The 27,603-nt window shown below is 49.0% G+C and overlaps 2 protein-coding genes across 2 annotated transcripts; both read left to right on the forward strand.

The window, feature by feature from the left end:
* The first annotated feature begins 7,537 nt into the window (after positions 1 to 7,537).
* On the forward strand, positions 7,538 to 11,723 carry LOC109764925 (uncharacterized). The gene is made up of 3 exons (XM_020323707.4): positions 7,538 to 7,934; positions 9,246 to 9,469; positions 11,317 to 11,723. The coding sequence occupies exons 1-3, from the start codon at positions 7,711 to 7,713 to the stop codon at positions 11,322 to 11,324; spliced, it is 456 nt and encodes a 151-aa protein (XP_020179296.1). The 5' UTR covers positions 7,538 to 7,710; the 3' UTR covers positions 11,325 to 11,723.
* Positions 11,724 to 15,100: 3,377 nt separating this feature from the next.
* On the forward strand, positions 15,101 to 17,070 carry LOC109764928 (leucine-rich repeat extensin-like protein 7). Its single transcript, XM_073510446.1, has one exon. The coding sequence runs from the start codon at positions 15,102 to 15,104 to the stop codon at positions 16,890 to 16,892; it is 1,791 nt and encodes a 596-aa protein (XP_073366547.1). The 5' UTR covers position 15,101; the 3' UTR covers positions 16,893 to 17,070.
* Positions 17,071 to 27,603: the final 10,533 nt, after the last annotated feature.

Below are 27,603 nucleotides of genomic sequence, written 5' to 3' on the forward strand. Positions count from 1 at the left end.
TTGCACTTGATCCATGTGTTTAGACACTTCATTTTTTTTGGTGTGGTCAATGCTTCCTATGCCTTCCATAGACCATTTGTTGAGCGCTTTATGCATGCTTGCTATGACCTTGAGGTAGATGCTTGTTCAATTGTCAAACATATTTGCATCTCTACCTCCCATTTGCATACTTATTTCCATGATGACCTTCATTATGCTCAATTTATGTGCTTACATGCCATGTCACAATCCTATGTCAAACCATATGCTATGCTTGATGACAACACTTGTTTGGTGCATCACCTCTGTAATGCTTGGTTTTGCACTAACGCTAACCACATTTGTTTTTCCAAGTGTTTGTTGTCTTTGCTCCTTTTGAAGGAATCACTAGATGGTGCGACATTGGAGAGTGCCCATTTCGAGCTTCAAGATGACGAGAGCTTGGTGATCGTCCAGTCCTACACGTCGATGCCATCTCTTTCCCATGGTGATTTGGTCTTTGATCCGAGGTCGGATCTTTCCCAAGGGGGAGGGGATGATGCGGAGCATCCTACGGTCATCTCCTTGTACACCTTCATAGCACCTCAAGCCCCAAGTGGACCTACCGTACTTAAGGTGAACCCGCTCCTCTTCGAGATTTACATGAATATATCCATTGGACGTGGTTGCTACCTCACCATGGAACGTTGTGCATCATTAGGTACAAGGGCAACCACCACCAAGCAGCTAGGAAGCTTCCCGGAGGCCAAGGATAAGGACCCCAAGACCCAAGAGCTGACCGGAGGTGTCAAGATGAAGAAAACGAAGCGTGCAGAAATTGCACTACCGGACAGTCCGGTCCTCACAGCGGACAATCCGGTCGCACTGAAATTGCACTACCGGACAGTCCGGTCCCAACAGCGGACAGTCTGGTGGCACCTGAAATTGCATCTGTCCTCACCGGACTATCCGGTCCTTACCACCGGACTGTCGGGTCCGCCCAGTTTCGCTACGAATCGGGCTAAAAAGCCCATGTAACCTCCGAGGCCCATACCCCTTCGCCCCTAGACTATATATTCCGTGCTCCTCTCAGTTTTTAGGGTTAGCTAAGATTAGAACTAAACATTAGAGCTTAGCTCATGTATCTCCCCTTGTGGGTTTCCTCTTGAGGGAGAAGACTCCATTGGAGTTCAAGGCCTCCATTGGAGAAGATCCCTAGAGATTCAAGACCCCTTCTAGGGAAGGATCTATCTAGATCATCAAGACCTCATCTCCTTTGGATTTGGGATGAACTTTATCTTGTGTCTTTCCCTTTGTTGTTCTTGTACCTTTGTGGATCTTGTGTGATTGTGAGTCTAGTGGATGTGTGATTGGACTTGTTCTAGAGTGTTTTCCTCTTGTGATTTCCCCTCTTGTTCTTTGCGTTCTTCGCGTTCTTCATGGATTCCCCTCCAATTCGTGAAAGATCTCCACTTAGGGTCTCCACCCTACAACAATAAAGGAGCATGATCTATCGAGATGCAAATGGGTGACACGGTGGTTTTAGCGAGTTCGGGCCTCTCACGGTGGAGATAACAACCTGCTCCGGAGAGGCTTTCTTTATCTGTCATGAACACGGAGTTACATGGTGTATTTTAGAGAGAGAGAGGGGAGCGGATCCCATGCCTGAGCTAAGTCCTGAGACTAATGGCGAGAGAGAGAGAACTAAGAGGAGAATAATGAAAAAAAACTAGTCTAGTGGTGGGGGTGGCTTATATAGAGTGCGCCACCCCCTCACATCCTATGTTACAAAGAGGGCATGAATGCCATAATGTCAGCCCACTACGAAACCTCCACTATGAGAATGGTGCTTCGACTGCCTTGTCGACTGTTTGATCTTCGCATATCCGAGTGAGTCGTACGGTCGAGTGGTGAATTGTCATCCGAGTGGATGGTATGCTGCTTGTCCGAGTGGATAGTATGCTGCTTGTCCGAGTGGATTGTATGTCTCTATGAAATTTATCTGGACCCACATGATGTGTGGACCCCCATGCTTTATGATATTTTGACCCTTTGTGGGCCTACCTATTAAATGTATCCCCAACAGTCACCCCGTGTTAAATGACGGGCCGTTCATAACATTGGCCGAAGTGTTTATGGCTTGACCTCGGCTGTGGCCGAACACTAACCAGGGGCTAGTAGCTGGCCTCCCAACTTTAAGCTCCTATGACTAAGTGAAAGTTATAAAGCCCGCATATCTGATTGCCTCGTTTCCGCTAACTCAACCGCCTCCGGGCACCGAGACGTTGGCTAAGGGTTGTCTTGTTATTGTGGAAACACCCTGCGTAGCATCTACAAAGGGGTAGAAGCCGACGATGGGCCACTTTCAATTGATAAACGGTCGCAACGGAGTCAAAATAAACATATCATCAACATTTGTATTCAGTATACAAGTGCTGCCTTCTGTAATCATCATTATAAAGCCATAAATATGCATCAAATTTGACTTAAGATTTTGGCCAAGCTGGGTTGCCTAGCTCCTGTGTTTAACCCTATGTTCCCGATTGTTCGGCTAGGCGATAAAGGGAGCACCTCTGTGATTGTTACTACCGGGTCATCCAGATTAGTACCTCAGACTGGGTGAAGCCGAAAGCTAGCTATCTTAAAAATATAATTGGTCGGCCCGATGGAAGTGAAAATTCTGGTTCATCATGGACCATAGAGTTCGGGAACTATACCTTAACTAAATCCTCGATATTTTCCTCCACATTGATCGGAGATGAGATTTCATGATCATGGTAAGCATGAGAACCCAAAGAAAGGAACCGATAGCGGAACTATTTTCTTTGGAAGATATTTCTTTATATAACATATCTCTCCGCATACCTTTGTTTATAAAACCGTATGGCCAGATTGCCTCGTTTGCCACAAATCTTTGCCCTCATAAAGGCTTTAAAAAGTGGGACAAACACTCCTTGGCTACTGGCCGAGGAGGTTGAAGCCGATGGTCGGTCAATAAAGTTTTGTACAATGCGGATCCGAGCATTAATGATGTAAAGTACTTTGGTACATAGAATCATTACACACAAATTGTGAGCAAAAAATCAATTTTTTCGCAGCCAATCTTTTAAAGAGTCAATGGCACAGTCTCTTTGAGACAACCGAGCAGCTGACATAACACTCTCATAGTTCCCTATTGGCATTGATTTCCTATCTATTAAGCCCCTTAAGGCCGACCTTGGCGAGCTCAGCTTTCGTTAGCTCTAACTCCTTTATGAGATCTTTATTCTCTTTCCGAGAAGTTTGTGTTAAACACAACATTTTTTTTTCAAACGGATATCGATCCTTAATTCGGCCACCCGTGCCCACATTAAGGCTCGAGGGCTACTGGGCTTCATGCTTATTATTTACAAATATTAAAGGGGCACATCGATCCCCTGATCTGGTGTTGCCACCCGACCAGTGTCTCGGGGGCTACTGCATTGCCTATTCAATGCAGAAAATTCAAAGTGCTCAGTGTTCGGCTTGACCGAACTATGGGAAAACGCGTCTTCGGACAACAATAGGTACCAACTGGGACTTATCCGGCATCAAGGTAAGATATTACGGCGACTTCTCAAAGCCCTCTCTCAAGGGCCCGTCCACCGATCACTATCTCCTCTAATGTGCATCTCAGATTTTAGGCCGACACACACCTTAAGGGCTACTGGCTATATATCTCGTCAGTAAATAAATTGCATCAATCAGAAATAAAAACCGCAAACAATCAGCCCGAGCCCGAGGTGGTGCATCACCTCGGAAGTAGTCCGGCATAAAGCTCGACTGCGAGCGGCTGGCTCCATAGAGAACTTTTCAGCGTTAAAGCTCGGATAACCTCCTTCAAACTTTTTCAAGCCAAGGTGATCTATGACACCTCGGATATAGTCTGGCGTTGGAGTTCGGATACATTCCGGCATTGGTGCTCGGCTGCAAAAGATATCTCGAATGCAGTCCGGCGTTGGAGCTCGGATGCAAGAGGACGCTGCCGCACGGGAACAACTTCAAACCCGAGGTGTGGCGTAAAAAATAACAAGGCATTGATAAAGGCCGAGAACTTAAAGGGGCTCCTCGGATACCCGACGTGTAAACTCTTCGGATTCACTTCGACGATCCTCAGGATCGAAGATGAGAAGATTTGTTGAACCAGTTTTCAAGACCGACGACCGAAGATGAAGAACAGTTCGGAAGAATCAAGGAGCGTCCCCAACTTGAAGACCAGTTCAGGGGGCTACTGACGATGTCCTGGACTAGGGGGTACTCAACACGTCGTCTCCCGACCAGCTGGATCGGGCTAAGGACCCCCATGGTGATTCACTAATGGGCCACTTTAGGCAGCCCATGCCGCATACAAGGAAGACTCCACAAGACTTGGTGATCAAGACAAGGACTCCTCTCCACCAACGTATTCGACTAGGACTCTTGTTATCCTAGGCCTCTGGTACATTATATAAGCCGGGGCCAGGCTAGTCGATAGAGGACGATGACAATATTCACCATACCCTCAGGTTTTAGACCACAACATATGATCTCGAGGTAGATCAACTCTGTAATCATACACATCGAATATAATCAAGCAGGAGTAGGGTTTTACCTCTTAGAGAGGGCCCGAACCTGGGTAAACACCATGTCCCTCGTCTCCTGTTACCCATCGATCCTAAGACACACAGCTTGGGACCCCCTACCCGAGATCTGCCGGTTTTGACACCGACACCCACATATCAAATTATCAAAGTAGCAAACACAAATCGAACCAACATGGTGAAAGTGACTAGATGAAATTGCCGTGTACCCTCAAGAACGCTTTGCTTATCATAAAAGACCGTTTTGGCCTGTCCTTTGCCTCAAAAGGATTGGGCTACCTTGCTGCACTTTTGTTACTACTTTTGTTACTTGCTTGTTACAAATTATCTTGCTATCAAAATACTCTGCTACTTACAATTTCAACACTTGCAGACATTACCTTGCTGAAAACCACTTGTCATTTCCTTCTGCTCCTCGTTGGGTTCGACACTCTTACTTATCGAAAAGAGCTACAATTGATCCCCTATACTTGTGGGTCATCACACATATACAATTTACCATTGTATTGGGTGTGTTGGGGACACAAGAGACTCTTTGTTATTTGGTTGCAGGGTTGTTTGAGAGATACCATCTTCATCCTATGCCTCCCACGGATTGATAAACCTTAGGTCATCCACCTGAGGGAAATTTGCTACTGTCCTACAAAACTCTGCACTTGGAGGCCCAACATGAGTCTACAAAAAGAAGGTTGCGTAGTAGACATCACTGCCACGCATCGTACACGCAGCTCTGATCTGAATTGTGTTTGATGTATGCGCTATCGCAAACAGTTTATCTCTTTTTTGACGGTTTTCTTACACCACCGTTTGTGATTAACGCATCGCACACAGTTTCATCGAAGGTTCTTTGATTGGACTGCCGCGTTTGGACCATCCTGCAGTAGTGTCTCGGTGGTAGAATGGTTGGCCGTTTTGTCGTCGCCGGCCGCCGGCATTCTCTCGAACAGGTTGCAGGCACCGAGGAGCATGTCGGCTGGCATCTCTCGTGGGCGTTTGCTCGCCTCTCCGGAGGATGATGCACCGGCCACCGGTGTGGCGTTGAGGTCGATGGCCACGGGCGCGGGCACGGGCGTGGACGGCGCCATCACACTCACCTCCGGCGAGCATTCCCCTGAGAAATGGGAGGCTTGTGGATAGACATGGAAGCCGGGAATCGGTTGCGTGGCAGACGCGCAGGGTGAATCTGGCAGCACCATCCAAGGAAATGCCGACGAGCCCGTGCTGGCCGTGGCCACGACGGTGCTGACGAGCCCGTGCTGGCTAGGGTTTAACCCTAGGTAGATCAGGGCCTCCCTCATTGTCGCGGTGACTCAGGCATTGGTTTCCTCCTGCTATGTGGCGGCGGTGAGGGTGGCGACGGCCGCCGCTTCGTCCCTTGCATCTTGCGCGTGCCTCCGGCCCTTCCTCTTGGCCGACTGCATGGCCCGCTCCTCGGGCGTCAGCTTCTTCTTCTTGGGTTGCGCCGCGGTCTTGCGGGGCGCGCAGGCCGCACGGGGCTTGCCTTTGGCGGAGGCGACGAAGGTGAGGCCAGACGAGGCGAGGCTAGTGGCGGCATCGAGGGTCGGCACGTCGTCCATTGCCGGGAGCGCGAGCGGGCGGGAGGGTTTTGGGAAAGTGGTGGGAAATGGTGGTCGCTATGCCACCGACTGGCGGGCCATGGGGGGAGTAGGCGAGCGCCCCGCGCGTCCGTTTCTACCAGCGCCGACGCAAATGAGACTCAAATTTGGGTCAGGAATGGGTCGGCAGACGGATGAAAAGCGGACGCGCGTCCGTTTGGGTTGGTGCGTTGGGCCAACTTTTCTGTCCGCGGTGACCCAAACGGACACGCGCGAACAAAATAGGTCGGCACTTTGGAGTTGCTCTCATACTCTTTAGGTTAAGATACGTGGTGAAATCTTTTTTGTGAGATCCAAACCACCGACATGGACATTAGGCTTATAGATGGTACATTTAGAAAACCTTATGGTATTTTGTTTGGTGTTATGTTTTCCTTGGTACTTTCACTTACCCTGTTGATTTTGTTGTCATAGAAATTTCTGAAGATGATCTTTCTTCAAATATATTTGGAAGGCCTTTCTTGAACATTTTAGGGGCCAAAATTAATTGTAAAAGAGAGGTGGTTTCTCTTGGTTTTGAGAAAGAGAACAAGGAATTTCACTTCTTCAGATTCAACAATCATCCACAATTAGGTGAGTATGATGGCAGTGAGGATAGAACAATAACAACTCGACACTAATTGCTTCATGACGGCGAAAGATGAATTCGTAAGAAGCCTCACCGAATATAAACAAAGCCCTGAAGAACCTAGTAAGATGAAAACCGATCAACATCTCAATGAGGCACCCATTTAAGAGCGAAACAGTTAACGAGACATTCGAGGTGCCTGAAAAGAAGGGAGATGAAGAACCCCCACCTCCGAAACTTAAACCGTTACAAGAAAAAAAATCAAGTTATGTGTTTTTAGATGAAACAAATAAATAACTTATATTAGTATTATAAGTGCTAACTTTTCAAATAAAGAAAAAAGCAAACCAACCTGTGGTTGAATGGTTAGAGAGACAGTGACATCCCCAGTCCATCAGGGTTCAACTCCTGGTGCTCGCATTATTCCTAGATTTATTTCAGGATTTTCGGCGATGTGCTTTCAGAGGGAGGAGACGTTCCCTTCGACGACGAGGCGCCTACGGTAACTTCGTAAATCTCAAGATGATATGTTAGCTCAGTCTCTTGAAGATGCTCATAGGGATAGAGTGTGCGTGTGTGCATTCATAGGGGTGAGTATATGCGTGTATGTATGAGCGTTTGGGTTTGTACCGTCATGAGCACAGCTGCTGCATTAACCGATCTCATCTTATAAAAGTAACTTGGAGGATAAGAAACCGTCCACGTCGGACCGCCTGGACCCACGCTCCAGAGAGAGAGAGAGAGACAGTCCCGAAATTTGCAGCCAAGAAAACACAAGGAAACAGAGCATATTCCGCCTGTTCCAGCAGCAGAGAGAAGCAACCTAACATCCAGCCCGGCCGCGAGAGAGAGATCCCGCCGAATCCCCAAACCCAACCACCGCTCCTCGCCCGCCTCCCCGGCGACCTCAGATCTCGTCTGCGGCGGCGGCGGCGACGGCGGAGGCGGAGGGCGGGGATTGGAGGCGAAGATGTTCTATGGGGCGATGGTGTGGGATCCGTGGCTGATCGTGGCGCAGATCGTCTGCCTGCAGTGCCTCTACTACCTCGGGCTCGGCCTCTTCATGGCGCTCCTCGTCGGCACCCGCGTCCCGCGCCTCACGCTCCTCTACCTCTTTGACTTCGCCACCCTCACCCCGCGCACAACCACCGGCTGGTGCGCCATCGCCTCCTTCCTCCTCGCCGCCATCGCGGGGTACGGTAACAGCACTGCTCATTCCCATTCCCGCCGGCACGCCAGCCATTTGTTCCTCAAGCTACGACCTGCTTCTACCTGTGCAACATTTAGCAGTGCGGGGTTCCTCTGTAGGAATCAAGACGCGGAATAGGTCGACTGGACCCCTGCACTTGGTGGTAATTGCTTCTGGTTATGACTGCAGGTGCTAATTGCTTCGAGTTCCAAAAGCATCGACTGTAAATTGCCTGTCAGCAGCGTGTAGTTTACCACATCTTTTTCTAAATTTGCGGAATGTAACAGCCATTTCTTCAACCAGTAGTTAAGCTTCTCGAGTTTGTTGGTATGTATTAAGCCTAGAGAGGGGTCTGGTCGTATACTTGTACTTGCTAGGGCTGTGAAGTATCTGAAATATAACGCCAAATCTGCCATGTAACATAGATGCATTGTGATATCGGCTTCCCAGTTGATACATCAGAAGATTTTTAGTAGACTGTCATTGATGGCTGCTATGGAAACCTTGTTCTTGTTGCCATATGTTGCATGGGTGTAGGCGCCCAATTATGCCTGGAAGGAAGACCATCTCATCAGTAGATAGGCCAGTAAATTATTTTATGGAATTCCAGTTGTAATTCAGAAAGATATCGTCAGCACTTTCCATCCTCATTTTCCAAATCAATCAAGAAGAGTTTGATCTCTAGAAAATATTCTGGAGCCAGATATTCTAATAACAGACGGATAAGGGAATTAATCCACCCCATTCACATATCATTTGTGGGCAGTGCGAGGAAAGCACTTGCTAAAGTATCTGAACTTCAGAAATAACATATAGGAATCAGGTTTTGCTGCTTCAAGCCTTTTGGAAATGAAAATTTTCTGCTAACACGTACTGTGTTTTCCTGTATTTTATATCCTTGTACTTAGGCTAAACCTTCGACTGAAAAGGGCTTTCGCCCCACTTTATAGATAATGCCAACCACCGAAACAACCGAGTAAACATGGTAGTAGCAAACACAACAACACCACAACACCAATTCTCAAGCAACCATCTAAATAGGCGCAATGCCCTACATCGTAGTAGGTTAGCGTCTAGCATTCAGGATTAGACTTCAGTTTCCACACTATACTTGTCAACAATAACTACAGAACCAAAACCATGCTACCGATGATAACTTGATAAGCCTTCACTAAGAACTTGGTCTTTGTTTACCTACGAAGAGAATGGGCTTGATTGATGTTGCTTTAGCCTTTTCAGTTATCTAACTGTTCCTTCTATGTTTTCTGCAAGAAATGGTTCGGTTTTAACTTTGCTTCCATGCTTTCCTTGGGCAGTGCTGGATTCATGTTTTATGTGATTGAGAGAGCCAAGAAGTGCCTGGACTTTGCAGCTACCCTCTACATCATCCATTTGTTCATTTGCATTATTTATGGTGGATGGCCAGCTTCAGGTACATGGTGGGTGGTTAATATTGTTGGTTTGGCAATCATGTCCCTCCTCGGTGAATACCTATGCATCAGGCGAGAGCTAAAAGATATTCCAGTAAGGCTTCGTGCAAGTAAGCAACTCTGTCCTAATGATTTTGTCTTTTTTCATTTTCCTTAGATGATTGTTCTCTTTTTAAATAAGGAGTCCTGTACATTTTGTTGCTTATCTATGTAGCCCTCTTACAGTATGCTTACCCAAGAGTCTCATTTAAGCTCGAATATTAGAGTGACTAAGTTGTTAATACATGCTGCTAATGAACTTTGAAGCAGTGGATGGCACATTATATTGTTTGGATTAGTTGGCGATTTTGTAATATCCTAAATCTTTTATTGCCACTTGGCACCTACCTGTGTCCATATGTGACTATGAGTTTTGGTGGTCCTTAATTCCTTTTTAGGCTTGAAGCTCACTATAATTAGTACCAACTGAGATATTGTGCCATCACAGATTCCCATATTTTGAAAGTTTTCTGCTGTTCTTATGCTGTCTGCTGATAAGGATTGTAGTAAGTTTGAGCACATATAGACACGGGAATGTGCCTTTTTGTTTGGCTAATTTCTTCGGCAAGTCATGGTTTACTTTTAGACAGGGCTTGAGCGTCACAGCTCTTACCCTTGACGTGGCTAATTTTTTTGAACTTGAAGCGAATTGGTGCTAACTAAAATAAAATGAAAGAAAGCAATTGGTTCTAACTAAATTTTTTGAACTCGAAGCCAATTGGTGCTAACTAAAAGAAGATGAAAGAAAGCAATTGTATATTGAGCAAACTGTATGCAAACAAATGAAAGAAATAAAACTAATTATGCAAATACGGCTAAATTTAATGTTAGTTCCAGTTACAAAAAAATCATGTTTCCCAATGCAGACTGAGCAGATGGTAAACTTAGTTTGGAGCATAGATATGCATCAGAATTTTAATCTTTGCAAAATTAGAAGAATGATTACTGCAACTTGGACCAAGTTCTTATCCAGTCTCTGGTTACAGCATCATGCTAATTCAGTTCAGGCATCTAATCATGATCTAGCAGCGTTAAAATGTTGACAGGCCGCTGCTTCCTTCTACTAACATGTCTAGCTGAACTGTATGATCCACATCTTTCTTATAAAGTGTAGTGTTAGTGAGTTTAACTGCTGTTGTCATAGAATGTTTCTTACACACAGAAGTTGAAAACCACATGGCCTAGCGTAAGTTCAGACCAAACTGCATTATTAGTCCAGCTGATGATATGATCCAAATGAGTGAGCATTAGGCTTCTAGCGAGTCCTGTCTATAGATCGAGTGATTGACTAAAATCTTGCCAAATGAGCACCAATAATGTTTGACTAACAGAAAACCTGGTAGAACTCTAAGTTGGGCTGGACCCACTGAGTACTCGAAACCTATGTAGTTGTTCTCACTTCTCAGCATGTAGAATCAGAAAATTTCGAGAGCTCAAAATTAGTTTTTCATGGTGTAATAAACTGACTTGCTGGCCGTTCAAGTTCAGCTCTGTTTAGGGTGCATAAGCTTCCAGACCAAAAACCATTGGAAACAAAAAGCATGCACTGCTGGTTCATAGCATTTTCATGATTTGAAATAGTATAGGAACATGTGACCACGTAAGATAAACTTTTTATTTGACCTGGCTTATCTAATTGTTTTCCAGCCTTTTCAGCATGACTGACTTCCTTGAGTGAAAAGATATAGTGTCTTCTGTGTTGTTTGACAAATATTATCATAAATAAGGTGTCAGCTCTGTTTAGATTCTTGAACAAGAGAACAATGACATTGAGAACTTAAGTAGTAACGAACTTTTCTTACTTGGCACCACTGAACTCAGTAATGTGCACTGTTACTCCCCCCTGTTTACCTCTGTTGAATTCTATCTTCTCCAGTCACAACTCAGTAGCCTTCTAATTATTTCATCCTTCCTTCAGGTGTTTAATCTCAGAGGCTAAAGGAGTATAGGTGGTTTCCAACTGTTGTTACCCCCCAGGAGATGCTTGTTAATATCTGTCCTTAGGAATACAAGAGACCTGCGATGCATGCTTTCTTCTGTGATTTACAACCAATACTGTTGAATCCTGCAAATATATTTGCTATTGTAATGCATGAGCTCTCAGTAGAACCACCATAGGTAATGGCATTGCAAGCGAGGCTTCTGAACTACCATCATTGGAATGGGATGGCAGCTCATTTTTTGTGGCATGTATCAAGTCTTCCTCTCTTACGGATGGTGATAGAAAAAAGGTTTCTGCTTCACAATTTGTATGACTAGATAACAATACCTTGAAATTGCTCTTTAGCGAGATTGATAATGCGAATTTTATTGCACATTTTGATTCTTGCTAGCTGTATATTGGAGATATTATACCTAGTGTATTGTTTCAGCAAGTGGCAGCTGATTTCTGTCTGACCCCACATGACTGCTCAGAAATTCAACATTCCTTCACAATACCTCTTTAAGTTCGTATGAAGTAATGCTAGTATGTGTTTGGCATAGAGGAGTTTCAATTGTTTTGAACACTAGGAATTGCAATTCTATGTGAACTCAAGCTCTTCAATGTATATTTCGTTCTTTGAGAGGTGTTAATGGGTGGCGTCCCAGCTCGCTGTTGCCACTTGACGGCCAACAATTCTCTGATAGTTCACTGTGGACAATGTCAATAGGGCAAGTACTCGATTTCCCTGAAGCAACTGAAATTTATGATTTGAGTATTTTTTACAAACGAAGTGACCCTTACGAATACAATGGCATAGGATAATATGGTTTAGATGTAGTTGCACACTAAGTGTGAAAAGACAAAAAGAAACCAAAAAATTAAAATTAAAACATAAAAATCAATCAAATGAATACAAAGAGTCCGAGAAATTAAAACATAAAAATCAATCAAATTAAAACATAAAACTCAAGATCTTTGATCGAGCGACGACAACGCTTGTGCATTGTTTCCTTCTTGGAGGCGTCGCTTATGGAGAACCTTTTTTGCGGTCCGAGTGTTGTCTTTGGTGGTGTTTAGAGTGTTGCTGTTGCGAGTGTGTCATCACTGCGACGGGGTCTTTTTTTTTACATTTCTCTCTTTTCTGTTTTGTTTTTGGCTGTGTGCATCCTGGATGTCTTTCGACATCCTATTGGTGCAGAGGCTGGGTGTAATTGGTATCTTTGCGATATTAATATATTTCCCTTTTCAAAAAAAGAGAGAAGAAAACTAAAAAGAAAATTCATTACAGGCCTCTGCTAGAGATCTGACGAATATAACCTCGACCAAGGCTTATAACTAACTTAAATATTATCCAATCGAGCGGATTTTTTGTGTAAAACTTGTGCTCGAGGAGAAGGCCTTTATTTTGGAGTTTGAGATATAGGATGGCAAACCCCCATCTTCCCGTTGGCTTGCAAAATCCGTTTTCTAGACGGCAAGAGAAGAGCATTTTTTCTCCAAGATGGGTATTGTACTCAACTCCCTTGAAGCAAAAAATTGATCATTGGCCACCGTATAGCCGGATCTCAAAAGGGATAGGAAAACGCTCCAGGGGAAGTGTTTTGCCGCCGATCTGGAACAGAACAACCCACAGGCACCTGAGAGTGATATCAGGCTGCCCAGCGAGTAGACGACGCAGGGAATGTTGCGTTAGTTGTGATTGGTCGCTGGAGACAAGACGGTTTGAGCAATCCATGGCCATCCAATCAATCCAAACCTAAGCTAATCCCTTTTTCATCAACATAATAAATATTTGCATGGTTTGGTTCGATTCGTTCGGTCCGCGTATGATGGTGATGATGATGATTGTTATACAACAGGAAGGAAGAGGAGCTGCGTTAGGCGGTGACAGCGTGTGGGCCCCGCTCACATGCAAGCAAGCAAACCTCTGTTCTTGCTCTTGCTGTTGCTTTTGTTGTTGACGTGTATCGTGTAGCAGGGCCAAGAGAGAAGAGAAACCTTAAACCAAATCGCAATCCTTCTTCCTTGTTGTTATTCCGCCCGCGCCCGCAATCATCACCGGCAACATGCATGCATCGTCTAGTTTTGGCTACCTTTTTCTTTGGTTTTCTTTCCGGCAAAGGCTCCCGGTCTTTACTGTTTCCGCTCCCGGTTCCTTTCCAACCCGGCTCTGGGAGCCAGGTATCAATGGGACCGTCTCAAGTGCCTAAAAATAAAATGACATCTGTCACTTCCATTCAGAGTCGTTAGATCTTCTTTCAATGGTTGAAAACAGATAATGACATTGTTCATCTTCTACCTTCAACTTTCCTTCCTCGCGCAACCACCGGCCAACACAGGTCTAACCGCCCACCGCGGCCCCCTTCCCTCGACCTCCCCGCACCGTCGTGCTGGCCGCTGTTTCGGCCATCCCTTTAAGGCCCGCCGCACCGAAAACAACTATGACAGTCCCCTACACCTCCATCCCCTAAGATGGATGTGAAGGAAGGAAGGAATGAAGAAGACGAGTGACGCGAAAAACAGTTTCATGTACACAAGAAAAAAAAGCAAAACCGGGTATTAATTCCGGTGCGTGAGTTAACAACAGACAATTCAGTCTGCACGACAGCGAGACGACGGCAAATCCAACCGTCCACTGCACTTCGATGATATGAATGGACGAAGTGATATGCGATGTGGTGCAGAATTCGTCCACACAACGTCTTGTGTGTAGCAGCGCTCTTACTGGTTGACGTGCTCACGTACATTCCGTAATGGACAAGTTGGACGGATGCATGATCCTGTGCAGGTTACGTACCGATGCAGCCAAGCGTGTGAAGCCGTTAAACACTGGCAGGCACTGACATTACAGATGCTACTGCTCCTACTAGTACTTAATTGTGGTCAGGAATGAGGAGCTAGTCACTCACATGACAGGCGTCTCCCCGTGTTTCAAGGCTAAAATGGCGGGCTCCCTCAGACGCGTCCAAGGACTATAGCTATACTACTTCCATTACCTAATGTCGTCATGACGAGATGAAACGAACAAAACAGTCTGAAAAGCAGGTGTACCAGAGCCAGGAAAGAACAATACATGATGAGTATCATGATTAGCCGGTCGGCGAAAATGAAAAGAATATTTTTAATGGTTTATTTGCTACTCTAGTTGGATTACGGAGGAGGGAGAAAACAAAGGGCCATAGCTGCTGGCTTCGCTGGGTGTGGATTCCCACTAAGCGCGTCGGCGTCGTCGTCGTCATCTCGTCGGAGTGGAATGGATGCTCTGCACGTTGCGACGGGGCCCTCACTACCATACCATGCCATACCATGGAGCACAACGCAGCACAACAGCACAGCACGGCGCAGCTATCTTCCTTTTTTTCTGTCTACTAGGGAGCGCAGCTAGCATCGCTTTCTTTTTATCGGTGATATAACTTCTGCTCACCCTGATAATTTATTCCCTTCATTTTTTTCGGTGAGCGCAAAAGAAAACGCCGTTCGTTGATGACCCGCCAAAAAAAAGAAGAATCGTAAAAAGAAAAGCCAATTATACTGTACAACATTGGTCATCAATCATCAGAAAATGCGATCAAACGACCCGACGACGTTGTGGAAGGCAGCTCCTCCTCCAGCTGCCGGTTGATCCGCTGGAGCGTTGGTCCATCACGCGCACACGCAACCAACCAAAGCCATCCCGCGATCGCAGCCGTCCGGCCCAATCAACGCGCCATTATTCTATTCCCGCGCCGCGATTTGGCCTCCCCTGCTCCCCCATATGAACCCACCCCCCCCTCAAACCCATGAGCATCCATCCACGCCACACCACACACAGCCCGCCGCGGGCTACCATGCGCACACAGACGGCAATGGCGACCACCCTCCTCTTCCTCGCGCTGCTCCTCGTCCCGCACCTCGCCGCGGCTACGCCCGGCCACCAGCGCCGGCTGCTCCAGAGCCACGGCGCCGACGACGGCAGCGACGTCTTGGTCGACCCGTCCTACGCCTTCGCCAACCCGCGCCTCCGCGACGCCTACGTCGCGCTGCAGGCCTGGAAGCGCGCCATCCTCTCCGACCCGCGCAACCTCACCGCCTCCTGGTCCGGCCCCGACGTCTGCTCCTACTACGGCGTCTTCTGCGCGCCGTCCCAGGCGGACCACTACCTCACCGTCGTCGCCGCCGTCGACCTCAACCACGCCGACCTCGCCGGCCACCTCCCGGAGGCGCTCGGCAGGCTCGCCGACCTCTCCGTCTTCCACGTCAACTCCAACCGCTTCTGCGGCCTCGTGCCGGCCTCCTTCCACGCCATGCACCTCCTCCACGAGCTCGACCTCAGCAACAACCGCCTCGTCGGCGCCTTCCCCGACGTCGTGCTCCGCCTGCCCAGCCTCAGGTACCTCGACCTCCGCTACAACGAGTTCGAGGGCCCCGTGCCCAAAGAGCTCTTCGACCTCCCGCTCGACGCCATCTTCATCAACTCCAACCGCTTCCGCTTCCAGATCCCCGACAACGTCGGCAACTCGCCGGCGTCTGTCCTCGTGCTCGCCAACAACGACTTCGGCGGCTGCCTCCCGGCCTCCGTCGCCAACATGTCCGGCACGCTCAACGAGATCATACTCATGAACACCGGGCTCAAGTCCTGCGTCCCCCCGGAGCTCGGCATGCTCACCGCCCTCACCGTGCTCGACGTCAGCCACAACCAGCTCATGGGCGCCATCCCCGCCGAGCTCGCCAACCTCCACAGCATCGAGCAGCTCGACCTTGGTCACAACCGCCTCAGTGGCGACGTGCCGGAGGGCATCTGCCACCTGCCGCATCTCCAGAACTTCACCTACTCCTACAACTACATCACCGGCGAGCCGCCGGTGTGCATGCACGTCAAGGCATTGGACGATCGCCGGAACTGCATCCCGAACCGCCCTGACCAGAGGTCAACCGAACAGTGCCAATTCTTCAACAGCAACCATGTCAAGTGCGACGCCTTTAGGTGCAAGAAGTTCGTGTTGCCGTCACCGCCACCTCCTCCGCCTTCACCACCGCCACCAACCCCATCTCCTCCGCCACCTTCACCTTCACCACCGCCGCCGTCGCCTCCTCCACCAACCCCGTCTCCTCCGCCACCTTCACCACCGCCGCCGTCGCCTCCTCCACCAACCGCGTCTCCTCCACCACCTTCACCTCCACCCCCGTCCCCATCACCCCCACCTCCGTACTACGAGGTCTCACCTGAGGAACGGTACCTTTCGCCGCCACCTCCAGCGTACCAAGAGCCGACAACGCCTCCCCGTTACGACGTGCCAGCTCCCTACTACGAGGTGTCACCGGAGGACCGGTACCACTCACCGCCACCCCAAGCTTACCAAGAGTCTCCACCTCCGCCCTACTACGAGGTGTCACCGGAGGACCGGTACCTGTCGCCGCCACCGCCAGAGTACGAAGAGCCGACAACACCGCCCCACTACGACCTACCAGCGCCGCCCAACTACGAGGTGTCACCGGAGGACCGGCACCTCTCGCCGCCACCACCGACGACGTGGAAGATGCCGGCGTACGACTACTCGTCGCCGCCTCCACCGGCTGCCGGGCAGCCATGAAGTTGATTCTTTTCGGGATTTTTTTTCATACATTCTGATCATATACGAGTTTGCTGTGGTGAAACAATGCCGTTAATATCATTGGTGTGTTCTTCTTCTTCTTCATTCTTCTCTACTCCCATTATTAATTTGTTCTTGTTTTTCATTTGTGAATGAATATAGAAGATGGATTCGATAATGAGAAGTTTTATCATTCGATTCCCAGTGGATTCAATGAAATTGTTGTCATCTTGCCGTTGCCAACAACTCGGCAACAACTAATCAATCACTTGACTGGAATAACAGCTAGGCAGAACAAGAATCTGAAGACTCCAAAATGAGTTTGAGCACGGCGGAGCCGTTGTACCATCTGAATAAGCTGCCAACGCATCACGTTCACGATGAGACGGTCGATTGGTGACGCGTTGCCTGGGAATGCGCACCTGCAGGTGGGCCCGCCTGACATGGGGAGCGCTAGCTGGATGGGACTTTTTCCACGGCCAGCTCAAGGTCAAGCAAATCCATGACGGTTGACGCTCAGCCGCTCAGCCTCTCTCTCTGCAAAAGGAAAAAATATGGCTCCTCAAAACTTAACCTTGGCTCTTGACTTTACCCACGTCTTGCGGGGACTCGCTAAACTATTGCATCCTGCGTCAACACCAACGTGCATACCACTACTCCATGGTACTTTTTTTTAGGGCGTACCTTAGCTTTATAGAAAAGAGAATAATATGTACAAGAGATTACATTTGTGCTAGTTAGGAGTCACAGGCCGACCCTAACCAAGCCTCTACCCCACTCCTACACCATACTCGACTACTCGGGAACTAGTTGTCCTCCAAACGCTCCTGCCGTGGCGGGGTACCACTAACAAGTTTTGTTCTCTTTTTTTTTTTGACGGGGTACCACTAACAAGTTGAATGTGTGCATTGCACGTAGGGAAACGGCTACGGTTAGAGCAACTCCAACGGGCCGACCCAAACGGACGGTAATTTCGTCCGCTTGGGTCGGCCGCCCGCCCTGTGTCCGCCCTCTTTTAGATTTGGGTCGATAGCGCGCCCAACACGCCGATCTATATGTGCTGGCGTGGCCGGCTGGCCGCCCAATATTAAATTGATTTGCATTCAAACATATTGTCAAATAACATAGTTCTACCGAATAAAAATATTATAGTTTTATAAGCCGAATACAAATACAAATGTTTCACATAGTTTTGCAAACGAATAAAAGAAGATACATCTATTGGTTGCCAACATGAGCCCACATATACTCAACCAAATCATTTTGCAGCTGCACGTGGGTTTCTCAATCACGCATGTCTTCATAAAATTGGGTGAACTGTTCAAATGTTGCTGCTACTCCATGCTCAGGCACAACATTCTCACCTTGAAACTGAAACCCTTGATCGTACAGACGTTCCGGGCGCTCGTCTTCTATGATCATATTGTGCATGGTCACACAAGCAGTCATCACCTCCCACAGTTTCTGCGTGCTCCAGGTATTAGCAGGATACCGAACGATGCCCCATCGAGATTGCAAAACACCAAAGGCACGCTCGACATCCTTCCTGGCACTCTCTTGCTCTTGGGCAAATCTTTTCCTCTTCTCTCTGACAAGGTTTGGTATTGTCTTGACAATAGTTGTCCACTGAGGATAGATACCGTCACCCAGGTAGTATCCTTTGTCGTAGTTGTGTCCGTTGACAGTAAAGTTCACAGGTGGGCTGTTGCCTTCGGCAAGCCTAGCAAACACCGGCGAGCGCTGAAGCACGTTGATATCATTGTGTGATCCAGCCATGCCAAATAAAGAGTGCCAGATCCAGAGATCTTGAGACGCCACGGCCTTTAATATGACAGTGCAAGCCCTGATATGTCCCTTATACCGCCCTTGCCAAGCAGAAGGACAGTTCTTCCACTCCTAGTGCATGCAGTCTATGCTGCCAAGCATCCCTGGGAAGCCCCTTCTGGCATTCATCGCCAACAAACGGGTTGTATCTTCAACTGTCGGCTCTCTCAAGTACTCAGGGCCAAACACATCAATAACAACCTTGTAAAACTTATACAGGGACTCTAGGCATGTAGACTCACTCATACGGACGTACTCGTCAATGAGATCACCGGGCACTCCGTATGCAAGCATTCGGATGGCGGCAGTGCATTTCTGATAAGAGGAGAAACTGATCTTGCCGACGGCATCCTCTTTGCACTCGAAATAGTCATCATAGCCGACCACCCCCTCTCTAATACGGTTGAAAAGATGCCTACTCATACGGAAACGGCGGCGGAATTTTTGATGTTTGAACAACGAGTTTGTTGTATCAAAGTAGTCCTTCCAAAGAAGGAAATGCCCGCTCTTTCGGTTGCGATTCAACGCCGGAAGGTGGCCCGGCCGCTGGCTGTTGAGGTGGTGATGGACCAACACGGCAGCCAATATCTCCTCCTCGTCGTTGGACGACGAATCTTCGGACTCGCAAAGGAAATTATGGAAAAAGAACTCGTCGGCGGAGTCCATTTTCGTAGCTTGGCAAACTGTCGAACGGCTTGCGGGCGTCGAAGAAGGAGACGGCCGGCGAGGGGAGTCGCGGCACGCACGGACCAGCTAGCTGCCCTGCCGGCGTCCGACAAGTGGGCCGACGTCCGACGAGCGTGCCGATGAGGATCTGGACGGGGCGGCGAGGCGACCTCTTGGTCGCGGGGCGGCTGTGCGGTTGGGGGAGCGGCGGTGGGAAGCAGTTTGCAACCCGGCGGCAAGACGACGGTGGCGGGCGACGGTGGGAGTGAGCGGCGTTGCTGGGCGGATGTGGAGGCGGCGGCAGCTGGCAGAGTCGCCGGCAAAAAAGGATGGCGGCGTCGCGACGAAGGAGGCGGGCGAGGGTTGCTGTTGGGCCGACTTTTGTGTCCGCACCGACCCAAACGGACGGCTGGACGAAATGGGTCGCCCCATTGGAGTTGCTCTTACCCCCAAATCGCCCGTATATGTCGGGACACGGCTGTCCCCAACACCGAATCCCATCAGTCCGCGGAGGGGAGGGTGGGGGGCATTGCGGGAGTCCAGACACGACTCACATAGGACTCGGACACCCTCGGCTCACCTAGAACTGAGGCCTAGACTTGATGGCTCTCCTCTCCACCTTCCCCGCGCCCCCTCTCCTTCCCCCCCCCCCCCGTGCTTCCCCGCTCCTTGCTGGTCGTTCTTCGTCCTCCTCCTCTCCCCCCGTGCTGCCCTCTGCGCCCTGCTCCTCCCTTCCCTCTCCCTCATTGCCGCCGCGGGTCTCGAGGTCCCCGGCGCCGTCGCTTGGCTCTCGTTTCTGGGCTCTGGACGTTGATGGTGCTGACTCTTCTAACGAGGAGGATGCGCCCTCGCCGGTGTCCCCCTGCTGGTTGTGGCGTCCAAGGGCGCGTCCCGCCCTCGCAAGTTTGCGCCTGGGGGCCGGGGTCGGCCAGTGGCACTGCCAGCGGGCGCTTGCTGGATTCACGTCTCTCACCGTTGTCGGAAATCTGGTAAGATCCCCTTCCCCTCTCCGGCCTCTGGCATCCTGGGTGCGGTGCTGGCCGTGGGATGGTCGATGGCCGGTGGCGCCTACTCTCCTGGCCCGTGTGCCTCGCTGTGTCCCCCCGCTTTTGGCTCTGGGCCGCCGTCGCCGGTGATCTTGCGCTCGCAGGGGATCACGGCGGCGGCAGTCGCGCGAACCCTAGATCTGGCTCTCCCCATGGTGGCTAGTGGGCCACGTGGGGGGCCGGTCCCTGGGCTTCCTGGGCCGCACGAGTGCGGGCGGCCCACACCCCCTTCTCTGTCTTCTGTGGATGCGTTCCCCTCTCCCCCGCATGGGCCCTGGGCTGTTGTCTGTGGCCCACGCCCCCCCTCCTCCCTCTCAGCCCAGGTGGCCTGCTCGGCCCAGGCGGGGCTGGCCCGAACGGGCTATTTATGGGTGCCCCGCGGCTCCATCCCTCCCCTTCTAGGGTTTCCAGCCTCTGCCGCGGATCTGCATAGACACATAGCTCCTATCCGCCGTCTCATCAGATCCACTCCACCCCATCCTCTTCTCCTTTCCTTCGCGAAGTCTTGTCCGGTAGCAAGCGCCGGCGCGAGGAGTCGTCGGGCTCGGGCATCGATCTGGATCTTGAAGCCTCCTTGCGCTCCAAGTTGGAGGCGGAGCAGGCAGTCTTTGAGCAGGTGGCTCGTGATCGAGAGGCTTGGGCGGCTAGTCCGGAGTGGCTCCAGCGTGTGGAGTGCGCGTAGCCTGAATCTGGCCTTCTAGGCTCCGGATCTGGGTCGGCGGGGCCTCCGGCGCGGATCCCTAGGATTTGGCGGCGACGGGCGGTCTTGGCGGCTCCTCCTTGTCGGGGCCGCGCCCGGCCCCTGCTCCAGGTCGGGGCTCGGCGGCTCCGCTTCGGCAGCCTCCTCGTCCCTCTGCTGCTAGGGCCGGCCCCCGTCCGCCCCCGCGTGTCTTTTCTGGTCCTGCTCGTCGTCTTCCTGGCCCTTCCCTTGGATCTTCTTCGACGGGGTTGGGGGGACGACATCCTTCCCCCTCCCCCACCCCCACATCCTCGTCAAGGTGCAAACGATCCGAGCAATCCTTCCGCCCTCACATGCTTCGCATGTCACCAGCCTAGTCACTTCTAGTCAAGATGCTCCAACCCTCCTTTTTGCTGGATCTGCCGATCTGAAAGCCACCTTACTGTGAACTATCAAAATCTCCTAATGCCCCCGGCTTTCGTTCACTTTGGGACGGGACTCCCTGGCTGTTCTTTCTTTGCGCTAGATAGCGATCTCCCTCTGGTGGTGGCGGCCCCATCTCTCTCCAATGCTGCTATAGTGACGGCCTAGGGCTAGAAGATCTCTCCTCAAACTTTGTTGGAAGGGCTGTGGATTTGGGATGAGGGTGGTTGGGACTGGCAAGTGAACCAGATTTTGGATTATATAGTTTGTGGTCGTCTTCCCCTCTAAAGACTGTCTGCGTATGATTGCCTCTTGCACCAGTTTCACTCTTCCTCTCAACCAGTTGGTGGTGTCAGTCAAAGCTGCGACTTGTGGTGTCAAAGCGGTGGGACTGCTCTCGCAGGTGTGGGTGTTAGTGGATGATGTCCCGGCTGGTCTTGGTTCGATCCCTTTTCTGATGGCTTTTGGTGTCTTAATCAGGAAACCTGTGGAGGTGGATGCTGAGTCTCTGGATAAGATTGGCCCGGTTCGGCTCAAGGTCTGGTGCGTGGATCCTCTTTGTGTTCGTGTTGCTATTGATGTCTTCCCTTCCTCCGACGGTGTGCGGCTGCGGGTTAGGGTGGAGGAGGCTGAGGCATTCCAGGCCCCCACCCCTCCTCCTTCCAACCCTGAGAATGCATACAAGAATGATAAGAATGGCGGTGGCTCTGTTGGTGGGCAGAATCCTAGTGGGGGCTCTGTCCGCGCTTCACTTAATCTGAATGGGATGGGCTTGATGAATCTGAGCGTGAGCTGTTTAAGTCCAATGCTCCCCTGGATAAGGCTCCAAAAGAGGCGATGGGCGTGCTTAGTCAGGAAGCTAGGGCCATGAATGAGGGCGTTCAAAAGGAGAAGGTTGTGACGGCCACGGGCACTCCCATCTCGGGGGTCTGCTCCAATCTTCCTACCCGCCCGCGATCCCCCACCCACTCTGGCATTGAAGACCTGCCTCCTTCTCCTCTCCGGTTAGCTGATCTGCCTCAGTCTAAACAAAAGAAGAAATCTTCGGTGCGGAAATTCTCAGCCAAAAGCAGGGCCTCTTCGGGCTTCAAGCAGTCGATGACGGGCATTTTGCCGTCGTCTGGACAAGGACCTGGGGTCGGCGTCGCGTTCTGGCCCTGCCTCGGCTTCTCCTGCGATGTGGTCTCCTCAGATCAGGTCTCCTACTTCCACGGCCCGTAAGGGGCGGCGGGTTCGGGATTGCCAATGGTCGAAGAAGGCGTTGCTTCATTGATAGCCTCCGCATTAATGGTGTCCGGTCTTCAGACCAATCTCTCATTCTTTCTCATGTGGTTGAGTTTTTCTCGTCTCTGCTGGGGGCCAAACCGGAAAGTGGTTTTACTATCTCCCCTCCCTTTGGGATAACATTAATAAGGTTTATGGCGATGAGAATGAGGCCTTAATGATCCCTATGTCTGATAATGAGCTTTGGGATGTCATTAATTCGGTCAATCCCAATGCTGCTTCAGGTCCTGATGGGTTCTCTATTCCTTTCTTCAAGAAATTTTGGACGCAGTTGAGGCGGCTGGTGTGCCAGATCATTCAGGGCTTTTGTCTGGGGACTATTGACATTTCTCGCCTGAATTATGCCGTGATTACCCTAATCCCAAAAGTTAAAGGCACCGAGCTGATTTCTCAGTTCAGACCTATTGCTCTGATCAACAATTTTGCGAAGTTCCCGGCAAAAGGCTTTGCGACCCGTCTTACTGAAGGAAATATGCCCTAGAGGCAATAATAAAGTTGTTATTTATATTTCCTTATATCATGATAAATGTTTATTATTCATGCTAGAATTGTATTAACCGGAAACTTAGTACATGTGTGGATACATAGACAAACAGAGTGTCATTAGTATGCCTCTACTTGAGTAGCTCGTTGAATCAAAGATGGTTAAGTTTCCTAGCCATAGACATGAGTTGTATTTTGATTAACGGGATCACATCATTAGAGAATTATGTGATTGACTTGACCCATTCCGTTAGCTTAGCATTTGATCGTTTAGTATATTGCTATTGCTTTCTTCATGACTTATACATTCCTATGACTATGAGATTATGCGACTCCCGAATACCGGAGGAACACTTTGTGTGCTACCAAACGTCACAACATAACTGGGTGATCATAAAGGTGCTCTACACATGTCTCCGATGGTACTTGTTGAGTTGGCATAGATCAAGATTAGGATTTGTCACTCCGATTGTCGGAGAAGTATCTCTGGGCCCTCTCGGTAATGCACATCACTATAAGCCTTGCAAGCAATGCAACTAATGAGTTAGTTGCAGGATGATGTATTACGGAACGAGTAAAGAGACTTGCCGGTAACGAGATTGAACTAGGTATTGAGATACCGACGATCGAATCTCGGGCAAGTAACATACCGATGACAAGGGGAACAACGTATGTTGTTATGCGGTTTGACCGATAAAGATCTTCGTAGAATATGTAGGAACCAATATGAGCATCCAGGTTCCGCTATTGGTTATTGAACGGAGATGTGTCTCGGTCATGTCTACATAGTTCTCGAACCCGTAGGGTCCGCACGCTTAACGTTCGGTGACGGTCGGTAATATGAGTTTATGTGTTTTGATGAACCGAAGGTAGTTCGGAGTCCCGGATATGATCACGGACATGATGAGGAGTCTCGAAATGGTCAAGACATAAAGATCGATATATTGGATGACTATGTTTGGACTTCGGAAGGGTTCCGGGTAAGTTCGGACAAATACCGGAGTACCGGGGGGTTACCGGAACCCCCCGGGGAGTATAATGGGCCTCATGGGCCTTGGAGATGAAGAGGAGGGGCGGCCAGGGCAGGCCGCGCGCCCCTTCCCCCTCTAGTCCGAATTGGACAAGGAAGGGGGGGCCCTTTTTCCTTCCCCCTCTCTCCTCCTTCCTTCCCTCCTACTCCTACTCTTGGAAGGGGTAGAATCCTACTCCTAGTGGGAGTAGGACTCCCCTTGGGGCGCGCCTAGGAGGCCAGCCCCCTCCCCCTCCTCCACTCCTTTATATACCGGGGAGGGGGGCACCCCATAGACACACAAGTTGATCATTGATCTCTTAGCCGTGTGCGGTGCCCCCCTCCACCATAATCCACCTCGGTCATATCATCGTAGTGCTTAGGCGAAGCCCTGCGTCGGTAGCTTCATCATCACCGTCATCACGCTGTCATGCTGACAAAGCTCTCCCTCGAAGCTCTACTGTATCGTGAGTTCATGGGACGTCACTAAGCTGAACGTGTGCAGATCGCGGAGGTGCCGTACGTTCGATACTAGGATCGGTCGATCGTGATGACGTACGACTACATCAACCGCGTTGTCATAACGCTTCCGCTTACGGTCTACAAGGGTACATGGACGACACTCTCCCCTCTTGTTGCTATGCATCACCATGATCTTGCGTGTGCGTAGGATTTTTTTGAAATTACTACGTTCCCCAACAGTGGCATCCGAGCCAGGTTTATGCGTAGATGTTATATGCACGAGTAGAACACAAGTGAGTTGTGGGCGATACAAGTCATACTGCTTACCAGCATGTCATACTTTGATTCGGCGGTATTGTTGGATGAAGCGGCCCGGACCGACATTACGCGTACGCTTACGCGAGACTGGTTCCACCGACGTGCTTCGCACACAGGTGGCTGGCGGGTGTCAGTTTCTCCAACTTTATTTGAATCGAGTGTGGCTATGCCCGGTCCTTGTGAAGGTTAAAACATCACATACTTGACGAAATATCGTTGTGGTTTTGATGCATAGGTAAGAACGGTTCTTGCTCAGCCCGTAGCAGCCACGTAAAACTGGAAACAACAAAGTAGAGGATGTCTAACTTGTTTTTGCAGGGCATGCTGTGATGTGATATGGTCAAGACATGATGCTAAATTTTCTTGTATGAGATGATCATGTTTTGTAATGGAGTTATCGGCAACTGGCAGGAGCCATATGGTTGTCGCTTTATTATATGAAATGCAATCGCCATGTAATTGCTTTACTTTATCACTAAGCGGTAGCGATAGTCGTAGAAGCAATAGTTGGCGAGACGACAACGATGCTACGATGGAGATCAAAGTCTCGCGCCAGTGACGATGGTGATCATGACGGTGCTTTGGAGATGAAGATCAAAGGCACAAGATGATGATGGCCATATCATATCACTTATATTGATTGCATGTGATGTTTATCCTTTATGCACCTTATTTTGCTTAGATCGACGGTAGCATTATAAGATGATCTCTCACTAAATTTCAAGGTATAAGTGTTCTCCCTGACTATGCACCGTTGCGACAGTTCTTCGTGCTGAGACACCACGTGATGATCGGGTGTGATAAGCTCTACGTTCACATACAACGGGTGCAAGCCAGTTTTGCACATGCAGAATACTCGGGTTAAACTTGACGAGGCTAGCATATGCAGATATGACCTCGGAACACTGGAGACCGAAAGGTCGAACGTGAATCATATAGTAGATATGATCAACATAGTGATGTTCACCATTGAAAAGTACTCCATCTCACGTGATGATCGGACATGGTTTAGTTGATATGGATCACGTGATCACTTAGATGATTAGAGGGATGTCTATCTAAGTGGGAGTTCTTAAGTAATATGATTAATGGAACTTTAATTTATCATGAACTTAGTCCTGGTAGTATTAGCATATCTATGTTGTAGATAGATAGCTCGCGTTTAGCTCCCCTGTTTTATTTTTTTGATATGTTCCTAGAGAAAACTAAGTTGAAAGATGTTAGTAGCAATGATGCGGATTGGACCCGTGATCTGACGATTATCCTCATTACTGCATAGAAGAATTATGTCCTTGATGCACCGCTAGGTGATAGACCGATTGCAGGAGCAGATGCAGACGTTATGAACATTTGGCAAGCTCGATATAATGACTACTTGATAGTTTAGTGCACCATGCTTTATGGCTTAGAATCGGGGCTTCAAAGACGTTTTTTGAAACGCCACAGAGCATATGAGATGTTCCAAGAGTTGAAATTAGTATTTCAGACTCATGCCCATGTCGAAAGGTATGAGACCTTTGACAAGTACTTTTCCTACAAGATGGAGGAGAATAGCTCAGCTAGTGAGCATGTGCTCAGAATGTCTGAGTACTACAATCACTTGAATCAAGTGGGAGTTAATCTTCCAGATAAGATAGTGATTGACATAGTTCTCTAGTCACTATCACCAAGTTACTAGAACTTCGTGATGAACTAAAATTTGCAAGGGATAACGGAAACGATTCCCAAGCTCGTCGTGATGCTGAAATCGACGAAGGTAGAAATCAAGAAAAGCATCAAGAGTTGATGGTTGACAAGACCACTAGTTTTAAGAAAAGGGCAAAGGGAAGAAGGGGAACTTCAAAAGAACGGCAAGCAAGTTGCTGCTCACGTGAAGAAGCCCAAAGCTAGACCCAAGCCTGAAACTGAGTGCTTCTACTACAAAGGAAATGGTCACTGGAAGTGGAACTGCCCTAGATACTTGGCGGATAAGAAGGATGTCAAAGTGAACAAAGGTATATTGGACATACATGTTATTGATGTGTACTTTACTAGTGTTTATAGCAACCCCTCGGCATTTGATACTGGTTCAGTTGCTAAGAGTAGTAACTCGAAACGGGAGTTGCAGAATGAACAAAAACTAGTTAAGGGCGAGGTGACGATGTGTGTTGGAAGTAGTTCCAAGATTGATATGATCATCATCGCACACTCCCTATACTTTCGGGATTAGTGTTGAACCTAAATAAGTGTTATTTGGTGTTCGCGTTGAGCATGAATATGATTTGATCATGTTTATTGCAATACGGTTATTCATTTAAGTTAGAGAATAGTTGTTCTGTTTACATGAATAAAACCTTCTATGGTCATACACCCAATGAAAATGGTTTGTTGGATCTCGATCGTGGTGATACACATATTCATAATATTGAAGCCAAAAGATGCAAAGTTAATAATGGTAGTGCAAATTATTTGTGGCACTGCCGTTTAGGTCATCTTGGTGTAAAGCGCATGAAGAAACTCCATGCTGATGGGATTTTG

The sequence above is a fragment of the Aegilops tauschii genome, chromosome 3, assembly GCF_002575655.3.
Source record: "Aegilops tauschii subsp. strangulata cultivar AL8/78 chromosome 3, Aet v6.0, whole genome shotgun sequence".
NCBI classification, from domain to species: Eukaryota; Viridiplantae; Streptophyta; class Magnoliopsida; order Poales; family Poaceae; genus Aegilops; species Aegilops tauschii.

Bases quoted from the DNA above. Each gene is read 5' to 3' on its own strand.
- LOC109764925 (XM_020323707.4), top strand. From the start codon at position 7,711: ATGTTCTATGGGGCGATGGTGTGGGATCCGTGGCTGATCGTGGCGCAG. The intron at 7,935-9,245 runs GTACGGTAACAG...TTCCTTGGGCAG, and splicing joins CTCCTCGCCGCCATCGCGGG to TGCTGGATTCATGTTTTATG.
- LOC109764928 (XM_073510446.1), top strand. From the start codon at position 15,102: ATGAGCATCCATCCACGCCACACCACACACAGCCCGCCGCGGGCTACC.